At 43.5% G+C, this 15,875-nt stretch overlaps 3 protein-coding genes across 3 annotated transcripts in view; 2 read left to right on the top strand and 1 right to left on the bottom strand.

Moving 5' to 3' along the window:
• hwa (huluwa) overlaps positions 1–1,358 on the top strand; it is a 2,599-nt gene extending 1,241 nt beyond the window's left edge. The window contains exons 2-3 of the mRNA XM_035521728.2: positions 1–81; positions 383–1,358. The exon at positions 1–81 is cut by the window's left edge and continues 103 nt beyond it. Of these exons, the coding sequence (XP_035377621.2) occupies positions 1–81; positions 383–549 (248 nt within the window). The 3' untranslated portion in view covers positions 550–1,358. The remainder of the gene's footprint in view (positions 82–382) is intronic.
• A 735-nt stretch (positions 1,359–2,093) lies between these two features.
• On the bottom strand, positions 2,094–7,201 carry atp5fa1 (ATP synthase F1 subunit alpha). The gene is made up of 11 exons (XM_027030225.3): positions 7,047–7,201; positions 6,101–6,176; positions 5,816–5,985; positions 5,520–5,693; positions 5,211–5,377; positions 4,500–4,800; positions 3,867–4,091; positions 3,524–3,631; positions 3,131–3,275; positions 2,555–2,705; positions 2,094–2,313 (listed from the first exon to the last, which is right to left on the bottom strand). The coding sequence occupies exons 1-11, from the start codon at positions 7,104–7,106 to the stop codon at positions 2,235–2,237; spliced, it is 1,656 nt and encodes a 551-aa protein (XP_026886026.1). The 5' UTR covers positions 7,107–7,201; the 3' UTR covers positions 2,094–2,234.
• A 4,067-nt stretch (positions 7,202–11,268) lies between these two features.
• On the top strand, positions 11,269–15,856 carry haus1 (HAUS augmin-like complex, subunit 1). Its single transcript, XM_027032403.3, has 9 exons — positions 11,269–11,393; positions 11,515–11,689; positions 13,325–13,460; positions 13,596–13,730; positions 14,176–14,299; positions 14,468–14,533; positions 15,020–15,091; positions 15,514–15,561; positions 15,674–15,856. The coding sequence occupies exons 1-9, from the start codon at positions 11,373–11,375 to the stop codon at positions 15,716–15,718; spliced, it is 822 nt and encodes a 273-aa protein (XP_026888204.2). The 5' UTR covers positions 11,269–11,372; the 3' UTR covers positions 15,719–15,856.
• Positions 15,857–15,875: the final 19 nt, after the last annotated feature.

Below are 15,875 nucleotides of genomic sequence, written 5' to 3' on the forward strand. Positions count from 1 at the left end.
CGCAAGAGTCCTGCTTTGCGGCGTCCGCCAGCACATCGGTTGCCGGATCCGGCCTGGACAGCGACTTTGGCGCCAGTGCAGGTGGAATTAAAAGCGGCCAAACTGTAGTCCGGCATCTCGGTTTAAGGATCTTATTTATAGTTTGGTTTTTAAACAATGGCCTTTATGACATAAGTTTAGACCCTTGAACATGAGCGATTTGCAATCTAGTTGATCTTCCGTGTCACGGCAGGTTAGGATATCTGGATATAGTTGGATATTTTTGGCATTTTAGAAATGGCATTGACCTGTAGGTTATTTCTTCCTTCGTATTAATTTTGAATTGCGATTGAGGCCCAGGTGTGTGCAAATAGTTTGTGAATATTTGCAAATATTTATGTAGGTGTGTCTTTGCGCATCCTGTCTGCGGACAGCGATGGATTCCCCGGGACAACCTGGACGTCTGCTCTGGAATGGGATTATTACGACCCGAGTTACGTCACACAGAACCACCTTCCTAAACCCAGACACCACGCACCCTCCATCACAACCAAACAGTACTGGGTGTAAAGACCACGTCCCCCTCACCAGACTTGAGCACACCTTTCTGGAAAGCTCCAGACATCTAGAACACAACGCCATGTAAGAGCTACAGAATTTGTTTTAGAATTCTAGATCTTGAAGCAGGAATTGGTTGAGTTCTTCACTACAGAGAGAAAGCATGCCTCAGATTTTTTTAACTACTTCACAACACACCGCTGCCACGTTTCAAGGGGCTTGAATTCACATTCACGAGCACGGTTCAGCTTCCTGCGCTCTAGTAGTTTGCTTTTGAGTTCACGGCAGCATTTTTGAGACTCACGTATTGGTTCAGATACTAAGTCACTGTCTGCACTCTGTCCACAATGCACTCATTTGTTTTTCCTTTTTTCTTTCAAATGTGATTTACTGCACTGTGGTGTCTGATCTCAGATCAGTTTTAAATGTAAATATTTGGTTATGGCTGCATTTACTTGACACACATCACTTCTATCTGGTTGGTGAAAACTGTACAAAAAAAAAAAGCTTACATAGACCATTACTTGAAATGAAGAAATTCCCAAGAATAACGTTTCACACAAATTTCAGAAACACATCTGAGGTCTTTCCACCCCCTTCAAGTTTGTGCAATGTTTTAGAGACTAGATTAAATAAAGTGGCACTATATTTTGGCACACAGAATTTAGTGAGACTACACTGTATATCTATAAATGGCATTTATGATCTAGATATTCCTTTTATCTACTTGATTTTAGATATTATAATGACATTAAAATTCACTTGGTCCATAGTTCTGGAAATCCAAACCCAAGTGTACATCTATTAAAAATAAATATAAACTTGTCTTCCTCTGCATGTTTCCATCACTTTAGAATACTTGTCTGAGCAGTGTGGTTTTCTGCATCTACATCATCCAATCATGTCATGTTAGGACATCACTTCCTGCTGTTTCTGGAGGGCCCTTATTCACCCCACAGCCAGAAACAGTCACCCTTGCATAACAGTCTAATACAGTATCCCATAGAGAACACACATGACTAACGTAAGCAGTGACGCCTACACAGCAGCCATTATTAGTAGTGCTGGGGTTAGTATATGCGACACTAAATGTTCAGGAAGACCCTCACCCAGCTAAACGGTAACATTGCTGAAAGTACTGCTGAACTTCCAACAAATTGGTTTTTGGAGAGCCATTTTCACTACTGCCCTTAAGGAAAATCACAGCAGTATTCAGTGACATGACAGCAGACTAGCTAATTCTGAATTCAGTTCCAATCAATTAATATTCTCTCTGCGGTGGCCTACAGCATAACATTAGGCAAACTATATAGTGCTTAGGTCCAAGAGTGGATGCAAGACAACTTTAATCCCAGTTATCTACAGTACATACATCTTCAGGTAGTGCCACAGTTTAGCCATAACCGCATACTGCTACATGGTTCCCTTATGCTTATGACAAATCAGTATGGGTAATTTGATTATTGTTTACACTGAAGAGATCCCTCTGCATCAAGAACCACAACAAGTGACCACATCTGGCCCACGTTCCTAAAACATCAAAAGATCAGCACAAATGGAGTAGAACACTTTATTCTCTGTTAGGAGACTTATGTACATTGAGGATTCAAGTGCCACTTGAATTTTGACTTTTGTATAAACTTAAACCTGGGAGCACTATATGCAAACAGACATGACAGGAGCAACACAGGGAAACGTTACTCAAAGCTAGACAAGAAGTTGAGCACAGCTTCCTTCAGCTTGGCATCCGATGCCTCGGAGATCTTTCCATCAGCCCTAAAATAGAATGCAAATTAGGTTAGAAGAGCAGGATTTTTTTTTTTTTTTTTTGTGCAACTACAGATTTTCACTTGGCAAGCACAACAAAACTTGAATGAGAACATTCAAACAGTGTCTTTATACAACAATTCATTCAAACGTGTCGGCTATGATCTGTGCGTTACATATAGATGTGAAGGCCTTGCAGGAATGGCTGGTCTGAGAACTGTTCTGGAGAAATACGAAGTTCAGAGGTTACCTAATAGTGGCAAGCAGTTCTTGGTGCTGGCTGCGGACGTGTTGGAGGAAGGCCTTCTCAAATCTGGTGATCTTGCTGGGTTCCATCTTATCCAGGTGACCCCTCACACCAGCATAAATAACTGTGACCTGCTCCTCAATGGCCATGGGAGCTGGAAGAAACAAAACGCAGAGGGGTTTTCTTTAATGCCGTCAAAAGGTTGGGCAATCTCAGGGTTGTGATGGGGCCACGACCAAGGGCTGCAGCATCTAAAGGTCTCGCTACAGAACTGGGCTGAATCTCACATGGTCCCGATGACTGACTTTTTTAATAAGTCAAGACATTCACATGACTAATAACTTTTCAAAATACAGATCGATCTTCAAATCACGACACATTAAGGAGTCAATGTGTTGGTTTCAAATTATACCGGAAGGTTCAACATCTAGTACCATCACAACGTAGCTGTCTGCCCACCATGAAGAGCCCAATTTTAGAACAATGGCCGAGTGCCTCGTCTACATGTTAGACATCCAAACACTGCACAACTTGGAGCAAAGGTTCTCGTCATACAACACGAGAGACACTGATACGCACTATACTGTCCCTGTTTCAGGAGCTCAGTGAGCCGCACGCCCCTGTTCAGCAGCTGCTGGGTGGCGGCGTCCAAGTCAGAACCGAACTGGGCAAAGGCAGCGACCTCGCGGTACTGGGCCAGCTCCAGCTTCATTGTACCAGCCACCTACAATGGACACACACAACAGCACTGTAGGAAGTTCTACATCAAGCATAATGTGGATTCTGCCATTTTATCAAGACACTGGAGTTAGATATCCTACTCTTCCCAGAGAGCTCATTTGAGCAGAATTTCATAACCAAACCTCAACACACCTGATCAAGCCAACCAATGCTTTCGCTAAATAGTGACCACTACTGATTAGCAGAGCTTTTCTAGGCCAGTTCAACTGTCACATGGCAACAGAACCTCACCTGCTTCATGGCTCTGGTCTGGGCAGCAGAACCTACACGGGACACAGACAGACCCACATTGATGGCAGGGCGGATACCCTTGTAGAACAACTCCGTCTCCAGGAAGATCTGTGCACAGGACGGTAGAATGAGTTGTGTCATGATTTAAAACACACAGGCCTTAAAGATTCCTTAAGTTATATTAACTTGGTCTTCCCAGACACGTGCACTCCACTTAAATCAGGCAAAAACTTGCCACCCCCAAAAACTATTAAGCTATGTACAGTACAAACAACGGGCATTTATGTAAACGCACCACACTGAATAAGCAGAGATCCAAAGAAAATGTGAAGCTTTCACTCACCTGCCCATCAGTGATAGAAATGACGTTGGTGGGAATGTAAGCCGACACGTCACCGGCCTGGGTCTCGATGACGGGCAGGGCGGTGAGGGAACCGCCCCCAAAGTTGTCGTTCATCTTGGCGGCCCTCTCCAGCAGGCGGGAGTGCAGGTAGAAGACGTCGCCGGGGTAGGCCTCACGGCCAGGGGGGCGGCGCAGCAGCAGGGACATCTGCCGGTAGGCCACAGCCTGCGGAACACGGCAAGCGTGAGACAGGGGCGTGCGCCACAAAGGGCATGAAGGAAGTCAACTCGCATTGTTTAAAAGGCACCAAAAAAAAAAAAAAGGGAATTAAAGGGTCAACAGTCTTGCACAATTACTCTTCCACCCCTCCCCCCCCCAATAAAGAATAGACAACATTTACATCAATGTTGCTGCCTGTCAGAATAGCTTCCATTTTATGTACAGAAACCATATCACTGGTTTCTCAGGAAAGTACCAGAGGCAACACTGTCTTGGCTAATATTCCAGTTAACCACTGCCCAAGCCAATTCCTTTCCAACAGCTCCATTTACCGTAAAGGCAATGCACGAAGTGTTCAACTCTTAAAAGCAGGCAGACATGCTCCCCGTACCAACCGCCACCACCAGGCCTCACCTGCTTGGACAGATCGTCGTAGATGATGAGGGCGTGCTTGCCGTTGTCCCTGAAGTACTCGCCCATGGAGCAGCCAGAGTAGGGGGCCAGGTACTGCAGAGGGGCAGCGTCCGAGGCCGTGGCTGACACCACAATGGTGTACTTCATGGCATCAGCGTTGGTGAGCCTCTTGACCAGCTGGGCCACTGTGGAGCGCTTCTGCCCAATGGCCACGTAGATGCAGTACAGCTTCTTTTTCTCGTCAGTGCCGTCATTGAACCGCTTCTGGTTTATGATGGTGTCGATGGCAATGGCAGTTTTGCTGGAAATTGAGCGAAGCGTCATTTTTGGGCCTGAGAAACAAGCGTAACATCTGATATATAGTGTTACCTGGCAACAAAGATTAATTCTGAATGAGGAGGCAGAAGCCTAGATGGAAGCTGAACCTAAACTCAACAGCCTCGATACACAGTTCAAACTTAGCGGTTGGGGTCACTTAGAAATTAGACCACCATAGCACACCACACTTATGCAGTCTTGGTAAACACAGTGTGGATCATGCAGAAATCAGCCCTTGAGGAACAAGGACCAAGTATCAGGATTTTGTCTGCACAAGCCCGGGTACCCTTGTTCCACACCATCAGCCAACGCCATAATGCTGACTTGCTAGAGAACGTCTGGCCAGGGCACCCACCCTTCCTGACCCAGCACGCATTTCGCCAAACCCCATACCCAGTCTGCCTGTCCCCGATGATCAGCTCTCTCTGGCCACGCCCGATGGGCACCAGGCTGTCCACGGCCTTGATGCCGGTCTGCATGGGCTCCCGCACAGAGATACGGGGGATGATGCCGGGCGCCTTCAGTCCAACGCGCCTACGCTGCTTATTGCCCAGAGGACCCTGGAGGGAGGGAGGGAGGGAGGGAGGTTATTCAAACTAAACACAGACCAGGATGGTTCACTGTGCCAATTCAAGAAATGTCTGAAATGCCCCCCCCCCCCCCCCTTTCAGTCTGGTCCAAAAGTCAAAGTCACAAGCACACCTTGCCATCAATGGCATTTCCCAGAGCGTCAACAACACGGCCCAGGAGCTCCTCCCCAACAGGCACGTCCACAATGGCGCCGGTTCTCTTCACAATGTCGCCCTCCTTGATCAGCTTGTCATTACCGAACACCACAACACCAACGTTATCAGGCTCCAAGTTCAGAGACATACCCTAGAGAAAACACAGCCAACCACTGTAAAATTTCTATACAACGGGGCAGAAAGGGAACCAAATTCTGACCACAGGACAAGAATCCACCAAAACCTTCAAGAAACTGAAGCAAACAAACTCACCTTCAGGCCAGAGGAGAATTCCACCATCTCTTCGGCCTGCACATTCCTCAACCCATACACACGGGCAATACCGTCTCCGATTGATAGCACTCGGCCGGTCTCCTCAAGATCTGCACTGGTGTCCGCCCCCAGGATCTTCTGCTCCAGGATGCTGGAAACCTCGGCTGTGCCTACATACGGGCAAATGTACAATGTTCTAAAAAGGTCAAAATTAGCCAGATTAAATTGATGTCAGGGAGTGTCACGTAAAATACGCTTCAATAAGAAAACGTTTCACTAGGCTACCTATTTTCTGCATCCATGGTGTCGCGGTATGAAGATTCTTTGCCCCAACGCAAGCAGCAGCTACATTCTTGGAAACCTATTAATGAAATACATTCCTGATGAATTCCAAACGAACAAAGCTGTACGGTGCAGCTGTTGCTCTGCAAAATAAGATTACTGCCGATTCACCGGCGAGAGGCTGCACAGGCTGTTGACCTTCAAGTGCCGTGACTAGCAACGACGTCGTGGCAGCTCAAAGTTATACTGATCTGTTCACACCGATGACAACGTGTCATCACGTTAAAAAGCCATCCATGTACGTCGTACATACAGTGAAATGTCTCAAATGCCCCATTTGCAGGGCAATGAAGGCATCGTCTCGGCTCCCTTGCTGCGAGAAACATAGAATACGGTCAGCATCTAGCTAGCTAGCATGTCAGTTAGTGGACTAAAAACCAGACAAATATCCATTCAACCCAGAGGGATTGCTAACGCTACCTAGCCTAGATGTTAACCTTAGGCGTGGAATTACAACACAACGGGTCTTGCAAAGACGTAAATGACAAAATAAATGTAAGCTAGCTAGTTAGCCGACTATGGGTAGCTAACTAGCTTAGCTTATTACACCAGTAGCTCGGCCCCATTTCTGGCTAAAACCTGACCTTCAACAGGAAATGTCATTCATTTGGCACAACGCGTTCAAACCTCCAAGGTAAGTCACAAGACTGCGGACACTGATCACATGTAGTAAGACTGGACCTCATGCATCCATAGCAGACACTGAACTATAGCCAGCGTTATACATCAGCCCAACAGCGACGGGTACAGCAGGCCTCCGGCTGCAAGATGGCGGCATGCAACTGCCCGCACTCGCCATTTACAAATAAACCGACATTCAGAACCCAAAGACCACCAGATGTGGGTAAACCTTTCCACATAAACAAAAGGAAAGGACACGGCGACTTACAAAACCGGCCCGTCGAGGCAGGGTGCGGACCACGGCCGCCGCAATGCGAACAGAAAGCATGTTACGTGAAGATTTTTAAACTTAAACCCCTCCACCGACCGGCTGTAGCGCTTGGAGCTGAGTGAAGCAAATGGAGGACACGCGAAAGCTCATATACAGAGGTCAGCGGGACCCGGAAGGAGTTTGGGGCATCCCATACGCTAGAAATGAAAAGTTTTCGGCATGTTTCGTGCATATTTCGTCAAATCAATCAATTCATGTATTCAAACCACGCAACAAATTATTACATTTACTATCCAGTGCTAATGCATTAAAATATTTTTGTGTTTCACCTAAGTATTTAAGAGCTACGAGCGCCAGCAACTAGATCCTGTCAACTCTGATTTTAGGCTAGAAATAAAAAATATATATAACTAACTATTTTGTGGGTTTATCTCCGTGAATGAAACAACACAGCAATAAAGGGCACATCTCTTTTTTTTTAAGTGAGGCCTTAATTGTAAACACTATTTTACTCCTGAAATTACTAACCCTGCAAATCAAGTGCTTACAACTGTAAACCTTTTAAATGTGGATGATATGGACCGAATAGTCTTTTATCACAAAGGTAGTCAGTATAGTTTCCAGTCAGTATAGTATGTAGCCATCAGTGATAAATGAACACTGAATTTGTGATAGCTTTTGCAATTACTTCGCTAATGATACCTTTAGTAGCATGCAATGCATTAGGAATAATCGGTGTGTGAGTGATTGTAAAAGCTGATTTCTGTGTGTAAAAACCGTCCTTGAGTTGGACAAAGACATTATATAAATGTCAATAATAATAATAATAATAATAATAATAATAATAATAATAATAATAATAATAATAATAATAATAATATTGCTACCACAATGCAAAACAAGTATCTTACATGGAAGCTACAACCGAATGTTTTTCAGACTAAATATCTTATCTTATGTAGCCTTATCACTTGACATAATACTTGATGAGGTTATAGATGATGCTTTCATTCCAGAATTAGTTTGGCACACATACTCTTGGAAAGCGAGGGTGAGGTAAGGGTGTTAAGTTGGTTGCAATGTGCAACCTCACCACTAGATGCTGCTGCACCTTACACACTATCCCTTTAAACCTGCAGAGAATTTAGAGTTTTGTATATTAGTGTAGCGTCTTCTTCTTGTGTTCACGGAAGAGTAATTGAGGGTTCCATTCCCGAATCATTCACTGTCTTCCGAACAGTGTTTATGAAAATGCTTTAAATCATTTCCTCACCTTCTCAACATCATTCACCTGTTGGCTCTCAGGCAACACAAACAATGCCTAATGAGGTTTCTGCCGAAGTGCATGTATTCTTAACCGGCCACAGCAACAGTAGTGTTCAGTCATTTTTGCTGATGTGAAGGGAATGCTGAAATAGAGAGTAAAGTGCCACTGAGATATCTTTTAAAAATGTGAAACACAGTTAAGATCAGGTTTTGAAAAAATCAGTTTATGTGCTTCAATCTCCCAGCTGCAGACTGCACTGTTCCGATCACCCCAAGGCTTTCCACCTCCACCTCTGGGCTCCATTCATGAAATGAGTTAAACCTGTATGCACCCCTGCAGAATTTCCTATATCACTTATAGAGACACATAGCTGAGGAGCTCACGCGCTGTACATTATGGACGTCAGACATTTCTTAACACATCTCTGTGCCCCTCAACACACACACACACACACACACACACACACACACACAAAAAAATTATAATAAATACACCTGGTGCACAATTAGTAAATATCCCTTTATGTTATTTCACATTTCACAGAGTCCTGAGACAGAGGAGATGGCTGGCCATGTTTAGTGGTGTGAAACTTAAACAGGCACAGGAGTGGTACAACTCATGGCCGCACTTACCGGCTATACGGGTTGGAACCAAGGGCCTCATGACAACAAGTAAACAAACCAACAAAGTCTGAATGACTCTTTTGTAATTTACTTTACCCATATCCAACCACATCTTGTGACAGATAAAGTGCCAAAATATCAAGTTTGGCTTTTTTTAGGTTCTCTCTTTATTTTAGCTTCTCATCAGATAATCTAACAAAATGTATAACAAGTCTCTTACACACTGCCCATCTAAACCTGCAGGGATTTTGAGTTCTGTATATTAGTGCTGTAACCTTCTACCTGAGATCGCAGCTGAATAATGATGTAACCTTCTAGATGAGCAGAGCCTGCAAATTAAAACTGCAGCAAGACAAACAAGAGCGCGCTGTTGAGATAATATAATAATATGTATGACTCCTAAACTAACCATGTATTCCAGAAGTGGTCAAGTGACTGGCATTAGCAATCATTTGCTAATGGTAATAAGGATATCGAAGGCTGTGTTTTGAAAGCCTATGTTCTGTGAGATGAGTTGCGATTCATGAGTCAGATTTATATATATGAGTACCTACATCCAGAGGCACCACTTACGTGTTCAGTCCTCTCTCCCTTTCTCTATCTCAGATAAATTTGTTAAGTGCCACTTGTCACGATGCCTGTGCTTTTTAGCTTTAATTCTTCTTTTATTGAAGCGTTCCACCTCAGATCTAATTATGGTCTAATTAAACTACAGTAATAGCATAAAATCATTTTGGATCATTCATTAAGTGAAACGAACAGTGATTGAAACGACAAACGTATGAGGTGATGCTCTCGATCCACCTGTCCGAAGCAGATCAGGAGCTGACACACAGCAGGCTACAAAATGTCTTTGAAGCGGGGACCCTCATTCAACCACTGACCCCTGCCTGACCTCTGACCCACAAGGACACCAGTGGGACGCCACAACGGCAGTCGTCTCACTGGGCGCAGTGAAAGCTTTTGACAAGGTCAAATGGGAATATTTAATCACATGTTTAAAAATAAGTTGGTTCCTACTTGCATTTCATGGATGAAACATGGATGAAACATGGATGAAAACTCCTCAGCTCAATCCACTGTAGTTATGAGTGGAAGTTATAATTCATAGAGCAAGAAGAGTATAGATTACATATTCACTCCATTTATTTAGAAGAGGCCCAGAGTACATATAGAACTACCACAAAGGCCCAAGCATTTATTTAGAGGATAAAAGATTGTATTGATTCTCTTAAAAGCAGGACCCTTGTGAAAATTAGGGCAGACTGGGGGAGGGAATTAGGGATGGACTGGAACTGTGCTCTGCAGGGAGTGAGTTATAGCGCCTCTTCTGCAAAACTAAGCGTATTACAATTCAGAGTTCTACATGGAGCTCATTTCTCCAAAGCGAGACTGGCCGAAATATCCCATAACCTGGATACAAGCTGTGAAAGGGGTTGTAATACCTTTGCCAACTTAACACATATTTTTGGTCATGCCCTGTTCTGGCAACTTGTAAAAAAAAAAAAAAAAAAAAAAGAAAGAAAGAAGAAGAAGAAGAAGAAGAAGAAGAAGAAGAAGAAGAAAAAGAAGAAGAAGAAAGGAAAATAAAGAAAAGAAATATGTTGTAGATCTTGCAAGTTGCGGAAAGGAATTGTTATTGTACTTTGAGCTGTTCAAAAGGTTGGCAGGCTTGGAACAAAACAGCCTATAAAGTATGCAGTCTCATTTCATTAAAGACGATTTGCATGTATTTATGGCACTGGTGATGTGTGTTAATCTGAAGTACTTTATTAAGTACTTTAATGACATTTTAACGACATTTTATACATTTTACACGTTATACTCTTTAAATATACACTTTGCATATGTGCATTGCGAGCCTGGCAAGATTAGCCTAATCAGAAAGCAAATACAGATGTGGGTTTTATGTTTTGTTTCATTTATTCTATGTTTATATCTGTTTTATTTCATTACTTTATCATATATGGTTAAAATAATTCGATTTTAATGTAAAGTATGCTGGCTGACCCTTGTCTTTTAAGGTGCTCTATAAATAAGAACTCGACTTAAGGGCCACCGCTTTCAAGCAGGAAAGATAGGGGGAACCTTTACTGTCTAATTACGCATCTTCAGGATAGACACATTATTCACAAACCTTTGGTTAATCTCAAATCATCTGTCCACATTTTTATATCGAGCGTTACAGGCGCCCCCGGTGCAGCAAATGATTTGAGGATCTACAGTTCTTTTAGGCCCGCGTAAGAGAATGGGCGGGCACCTGCACGATTGCGATTTTAACTGGTCACCACGTTTCTCAGACAACCAATTACATTGTCGCTCTCAAACCCGGAAGAAGAAACGCACGAAACCAGTGGCGGGATACCTGGCTAAATTGTTTTTTATTTTCAGACCAAGCCTTAAAGTTCCGCCAAAGTTTCACAGTTTTAAAGCATGTGCGAAAAGAACAAGAGGGTAAGTTCGCCGTGTCCTCGGTGGTTAGGTTAAGACGGGCATTCGCATGTGTGTTTTAATGTAGTAGGGTCTTTTTTTTAATTGTTGTTATTTACTTTATCGTGTGTGGTATTTGGCTCAGGTTAACCGCTGGCTCGCGACGGTCTTTGGCGAGCGAGCGACGCCCGAGTTTGAAGTGAACACGCGCACGATCGCGCTCCTGGAGCAGCTCGCGGCGGTGAGCGAGCTGCGGTGCGAGGAGGCTTCGCTGGTGGCGGAGGACCACGCACGGAAGGCTGCGGAATACGGCGGCGAGAGTAAGGACCGCGCCTCTTACGGCCGGCTGCCCTGAAACGGATGTTGTCCGTTGTCTGTTGTTTCCCCAGCCCTTCTTTGAGAAAATGCAGCGTTAGCTAAGTTGATCTAAGAACCCGTGGCTGGGCTGTAAATCAGAAGAGGAGGGATTTCACAACCTACATCAGATGCGTTGTCAACTTGTGTATGAAAGCGTGTCATCAATGTGAAAACGGTGTCGATGACATGTGGCTCATTAAATGACTCATGGAAATGGAAAAACGTCGTTGCCATCTAGCCGAGTCAAATCCCATCCCAAAAAAAATGTCACAAAAGAGTTGCAAGCAAAAACGTAAAGAGAAAAGGGCGAGTCCATAGGAATAAGTAGAATCTACTAATAACAGAGCACCGTTTGTAGCCCCTTTAGATTAACAGCTAAACGTTGCCACATTCTGGGAGTAAAGACAGCTAAGTCAGACTTCTTCCTGAATGGCCAGGCTTGACTGGCTGACAAATCTTGTGTCCAAATTTACCAGAAAGGACAACACAGAATGGTCCGAATCACACTGGGATTGCTCTTGCGGTATTTATCATCTGCTATATTTCCGCAAGCCACGTGTTTTGTTTGTTTTTTCTTGTTACATCACTCTTAAAAAAAATAGCACACGCACCCCTAAGTCATATCGTTGCAGCAAAAACACACAGACTGTCATATGATGGGGTATAAAACAAAACAGAATGAGAGCTGGTTAAAGAAACTTGGCACCAGAGACCAAAAGGGTCCATTTCCTGTCCTGTGTAATATTCCAGTTCACAAACAGGTCAGTTTAGGGCCATATACATATGATTTAAAATGTCTGTACCTGAAACAAAAGTGGCTTTCCTTTTCTGGCTGCATAATACATAGAAAATGGTACTAAACTGTGAGGGAACTGTTTCAGTTTTAGCCCACAAAGACTGTTATTGAACTACGAAGGTGAAGTCACGCCCAGTGTAGCTCTTAAAGTTAAAGACTTGCAGACTCCTTGGCTTAACGTACATGTTCCCGACTTGGTGGGCAGAAGGGCTATCTAATTCTGTTGTTTATCTAGGCTGTTAGGGGTGTAACTCTAATGTGTGAATTTCCAGAAAGTGCACCGAGGATGCACACTTCAGTCTTCGCTTTCATGAGTACCAAAACACAGATGTAATGGCATGAGCCAAAAAAAGGAGTGTTTTTATTCTCTGATCAACATGTACAATAAAGTAACCAAAAGCAGCGATGATGCCTGTGTACATCTGACTTCCAGCAGTGGTGCCTTAAATGTACCTTAATAGTTAAGATACTCGGCTAGTAATCAGGTTGCCAGTTCAAGCCCTGCCACCTTAACTCGCAATTGTTCTCAGTCATAATTGTAAGTCACTTTGGAGGGGAAAAAGCATTAGCTAAATGCCAAAAAATATAAATGTAACCATGGAAGCAGATCCTCTGGTACTGTTTATCCTCTTGCAGCTGTGCGGCTTCACAGATTTGACACGTTGACCTTGACCACTTCAGTAAAAATCACAGAACATGAATCCCAAGCTCTTGAGACCGGTGTCCGCAGTCCATAGATTTCTATTGGGCGATAGCGTCAGACCGAGACACTAACCAGTTAAACTACTGCCCTCCATTATAGGCGCCCACTTACAGGAAGTGCTATTTCAGGGAGTGGGCCTGCAACCCGGAAGTGATTCGAAACTTACTTCTGACCTGCTGTCTGTGTTAGAGGGCACTGCTGAGACACTTAAAGTTAAAGACACATCCTTGGGGAGGTAATGCACACATTTACACCGGACACACTTGCAAATGAGCAGATTTACTAGGGTGGAGTTTCCCCCAAAGCATTAATATTACGTTAAGATTGCTGTGCAGCTGTGGAGCACTATTAATCACCAGTGAATTTGCAGCCTTGTCCCTGCAATTAATCAATTGACCAATGACTTGGCTGAGGCGGAGAAGACTGACAGGAGGTTGGGGCGGGAACTCTCTGCTGTGAGGAGGAAGATGGCTGACATGATGATTCTCCAGAAAAAACTGCAAGAGTAGGAGAACACACCCACCCTACAGATCAACATTATCATTCCAGACTTCAGCCTGCAGGCAGTGAGTTTAGACACTGGGTTTGATTGAAGACCAGTGGTGAAAACTCCCTGGTCTGATGGTGTTGGGGCAGAGATTTTATTTATTTATTTATCGTTGTTGTTATACCAGCAATTTCAGCTTTGCTCACAAAGGGCGGGTCCCTGGTCCTGACTTGTGTTGCAGCCAGTCCAAAACATTTGATTTATGTCACCTCCTGGCTGCGACAAAAGCTTGGGCCCTATACCCGCCTGCTATAGCTGAGGCTGGGAAATGTAGTTCTAACCGAGGAGGAGAAATGCACCTTATTGTGTAAGGACTGTTAAGTAGGATAGACTTAGTAATACAGAAATTTAGCTTGTTTAACTTTGACATTGCGCATGTCACCAAGCAAAGCGTCTGTGTTAGGGACCTGAAGGAGACCATACAAGCTCAGCAGGTGGAGGCTGCTACAGCAGAGGAAAGGCTGCTCAATATGGACTTCATGAAGAACAAATCCAAAGACCTCATCTACAGAAATAAGATGGCACAGGTGCACTTGTGAATTATTTCCTGGGAGGTCTCGCTGCTTTTTTTTTGCAATGACTATGGAATGTTCATTTAAATGTGTTAACTGGTATATTAAGTGTGTATCTTGACCATGATGATAATTTATGAAGGAAACTGCTTTGTGTGTACACATGCATGCGTGTTCCTGTAGGACAAGCTGGCATCTAGGCAGATGCAAGATTCTCTTACCCATGAGGCCATTCTGCAGCTTTCTGAGGTACGATGGACACGACCTCCATTATGAATATCCGTGCGGGTTTCACACCCTTTTCGTCAGTCTCCACATCATCTTCAGTTGCTGAAGATGCTTATTTAATGTTTAAAGGCATAATGGGGACCGCTTGATTTCTCTTTGACTGACTCTCTCACGGGTCGGTTTTCATTGTAGTTTTATCGCTGGTTCGAACTTGCGATATTCAAAAGATATTTAGGGCAGCGAAAGTTCTGATAAACCATTTTCCATACTCAGAACACATGTATCGATGTCCTAAAACACTACTTTAAAATATCAGTGTAAGCGGTGTCATGTGAAAAGTGTATCGAATGTAGGCATTCCTAGATCTTCTGATGTGAAAGTTGTATCAAGTGTAGGCATTCCTAGATCTGATGTGAAAGGGCCGTTCATGTCAATTTAGGCCTCTCAAGTTGCACTCTCATTCATATTTGTTGTCGATTTTAAATCTTTCTCCTTGCGTATTTGCAGAAAATCACAGCCCTAAAACAGGAAATGTTGCCGCTCGTGAAGAAATTGGAGCCCTACAGTGATCTGAGCCCAGTAAGATGAGACGAGGCTTCAGAGAGCTTGTGCTCTGTTGTTCATGCCTATGCTCTTTCTCTCATATTCTGTAGAATATGTAAAGTGATGCAAGATTGTTTATTGTATACCATCATACTTTTGTTATTTTTAAAAAAGCACAGCTTGCTGAACCTGTTCTTTGGCTGAATTGCAATGACAATGATCAGGTCCCCATTGAAAATGCATTTGACATTTAGACATGAGTGTAATATAGATCTGGGAAACCAGCCCTTAAAGAGTAAATGGGCAAAGATTGTTTTTCATATTTAACTGTCATTGGATAGGTACACAAAACTCTAAGGTAGTTGGTAGATCAATAGTATCTCGTACAGGGGATGGCCAAAGACGTGTTGGTCTTCCTGTAATACCAGAGACGTTATGAATGCACTGTTCCTCCACAGAGTCCAGCCCTTGCTCGCGTTAAAATTGAAGAGGCAAAAAGAGAACTGGTACATTTTACTGTTCTTTCATTACATAAACCTTTATTTTTTGTGATTAAATGAAATAGTTTTGCATTTTGTAACTCATTTTGCATTTTGTGTGTGTATGTGCATGCAACAGGCAGCCCTGGATGCTGAGCTGGAAGGAAAGGTGGACTTCAAATAAACTCTTGGAGTTTCAGATACCATCTTAAACTAGTCACGGCAATTAATGTAGCATCTTAACTAACTGTCAAGTGTTTTGGGTCTTGCTCTTCACTGGTGTGTGTAAAAAAAATAAATAAATAACTACACCTGCTCTCCAGACCACTGTGTGGCGACAT

Source organism: Electrophorus electricus, chromosome 21 (assembly GCF_041902795.1).
Source record: "Electrophorus electricus isolate QZ-2024a chromosome 21, ASM4190279v1, whole genome shotgun sequence".
In the NCBI taxonomy this organism is placed as follows: Eukaryota; Metazoa; Chordata; class Actinopteri; order Gymnotiformes; family Gymnotidae; genus Electrophorus; species Electrophorus electricus.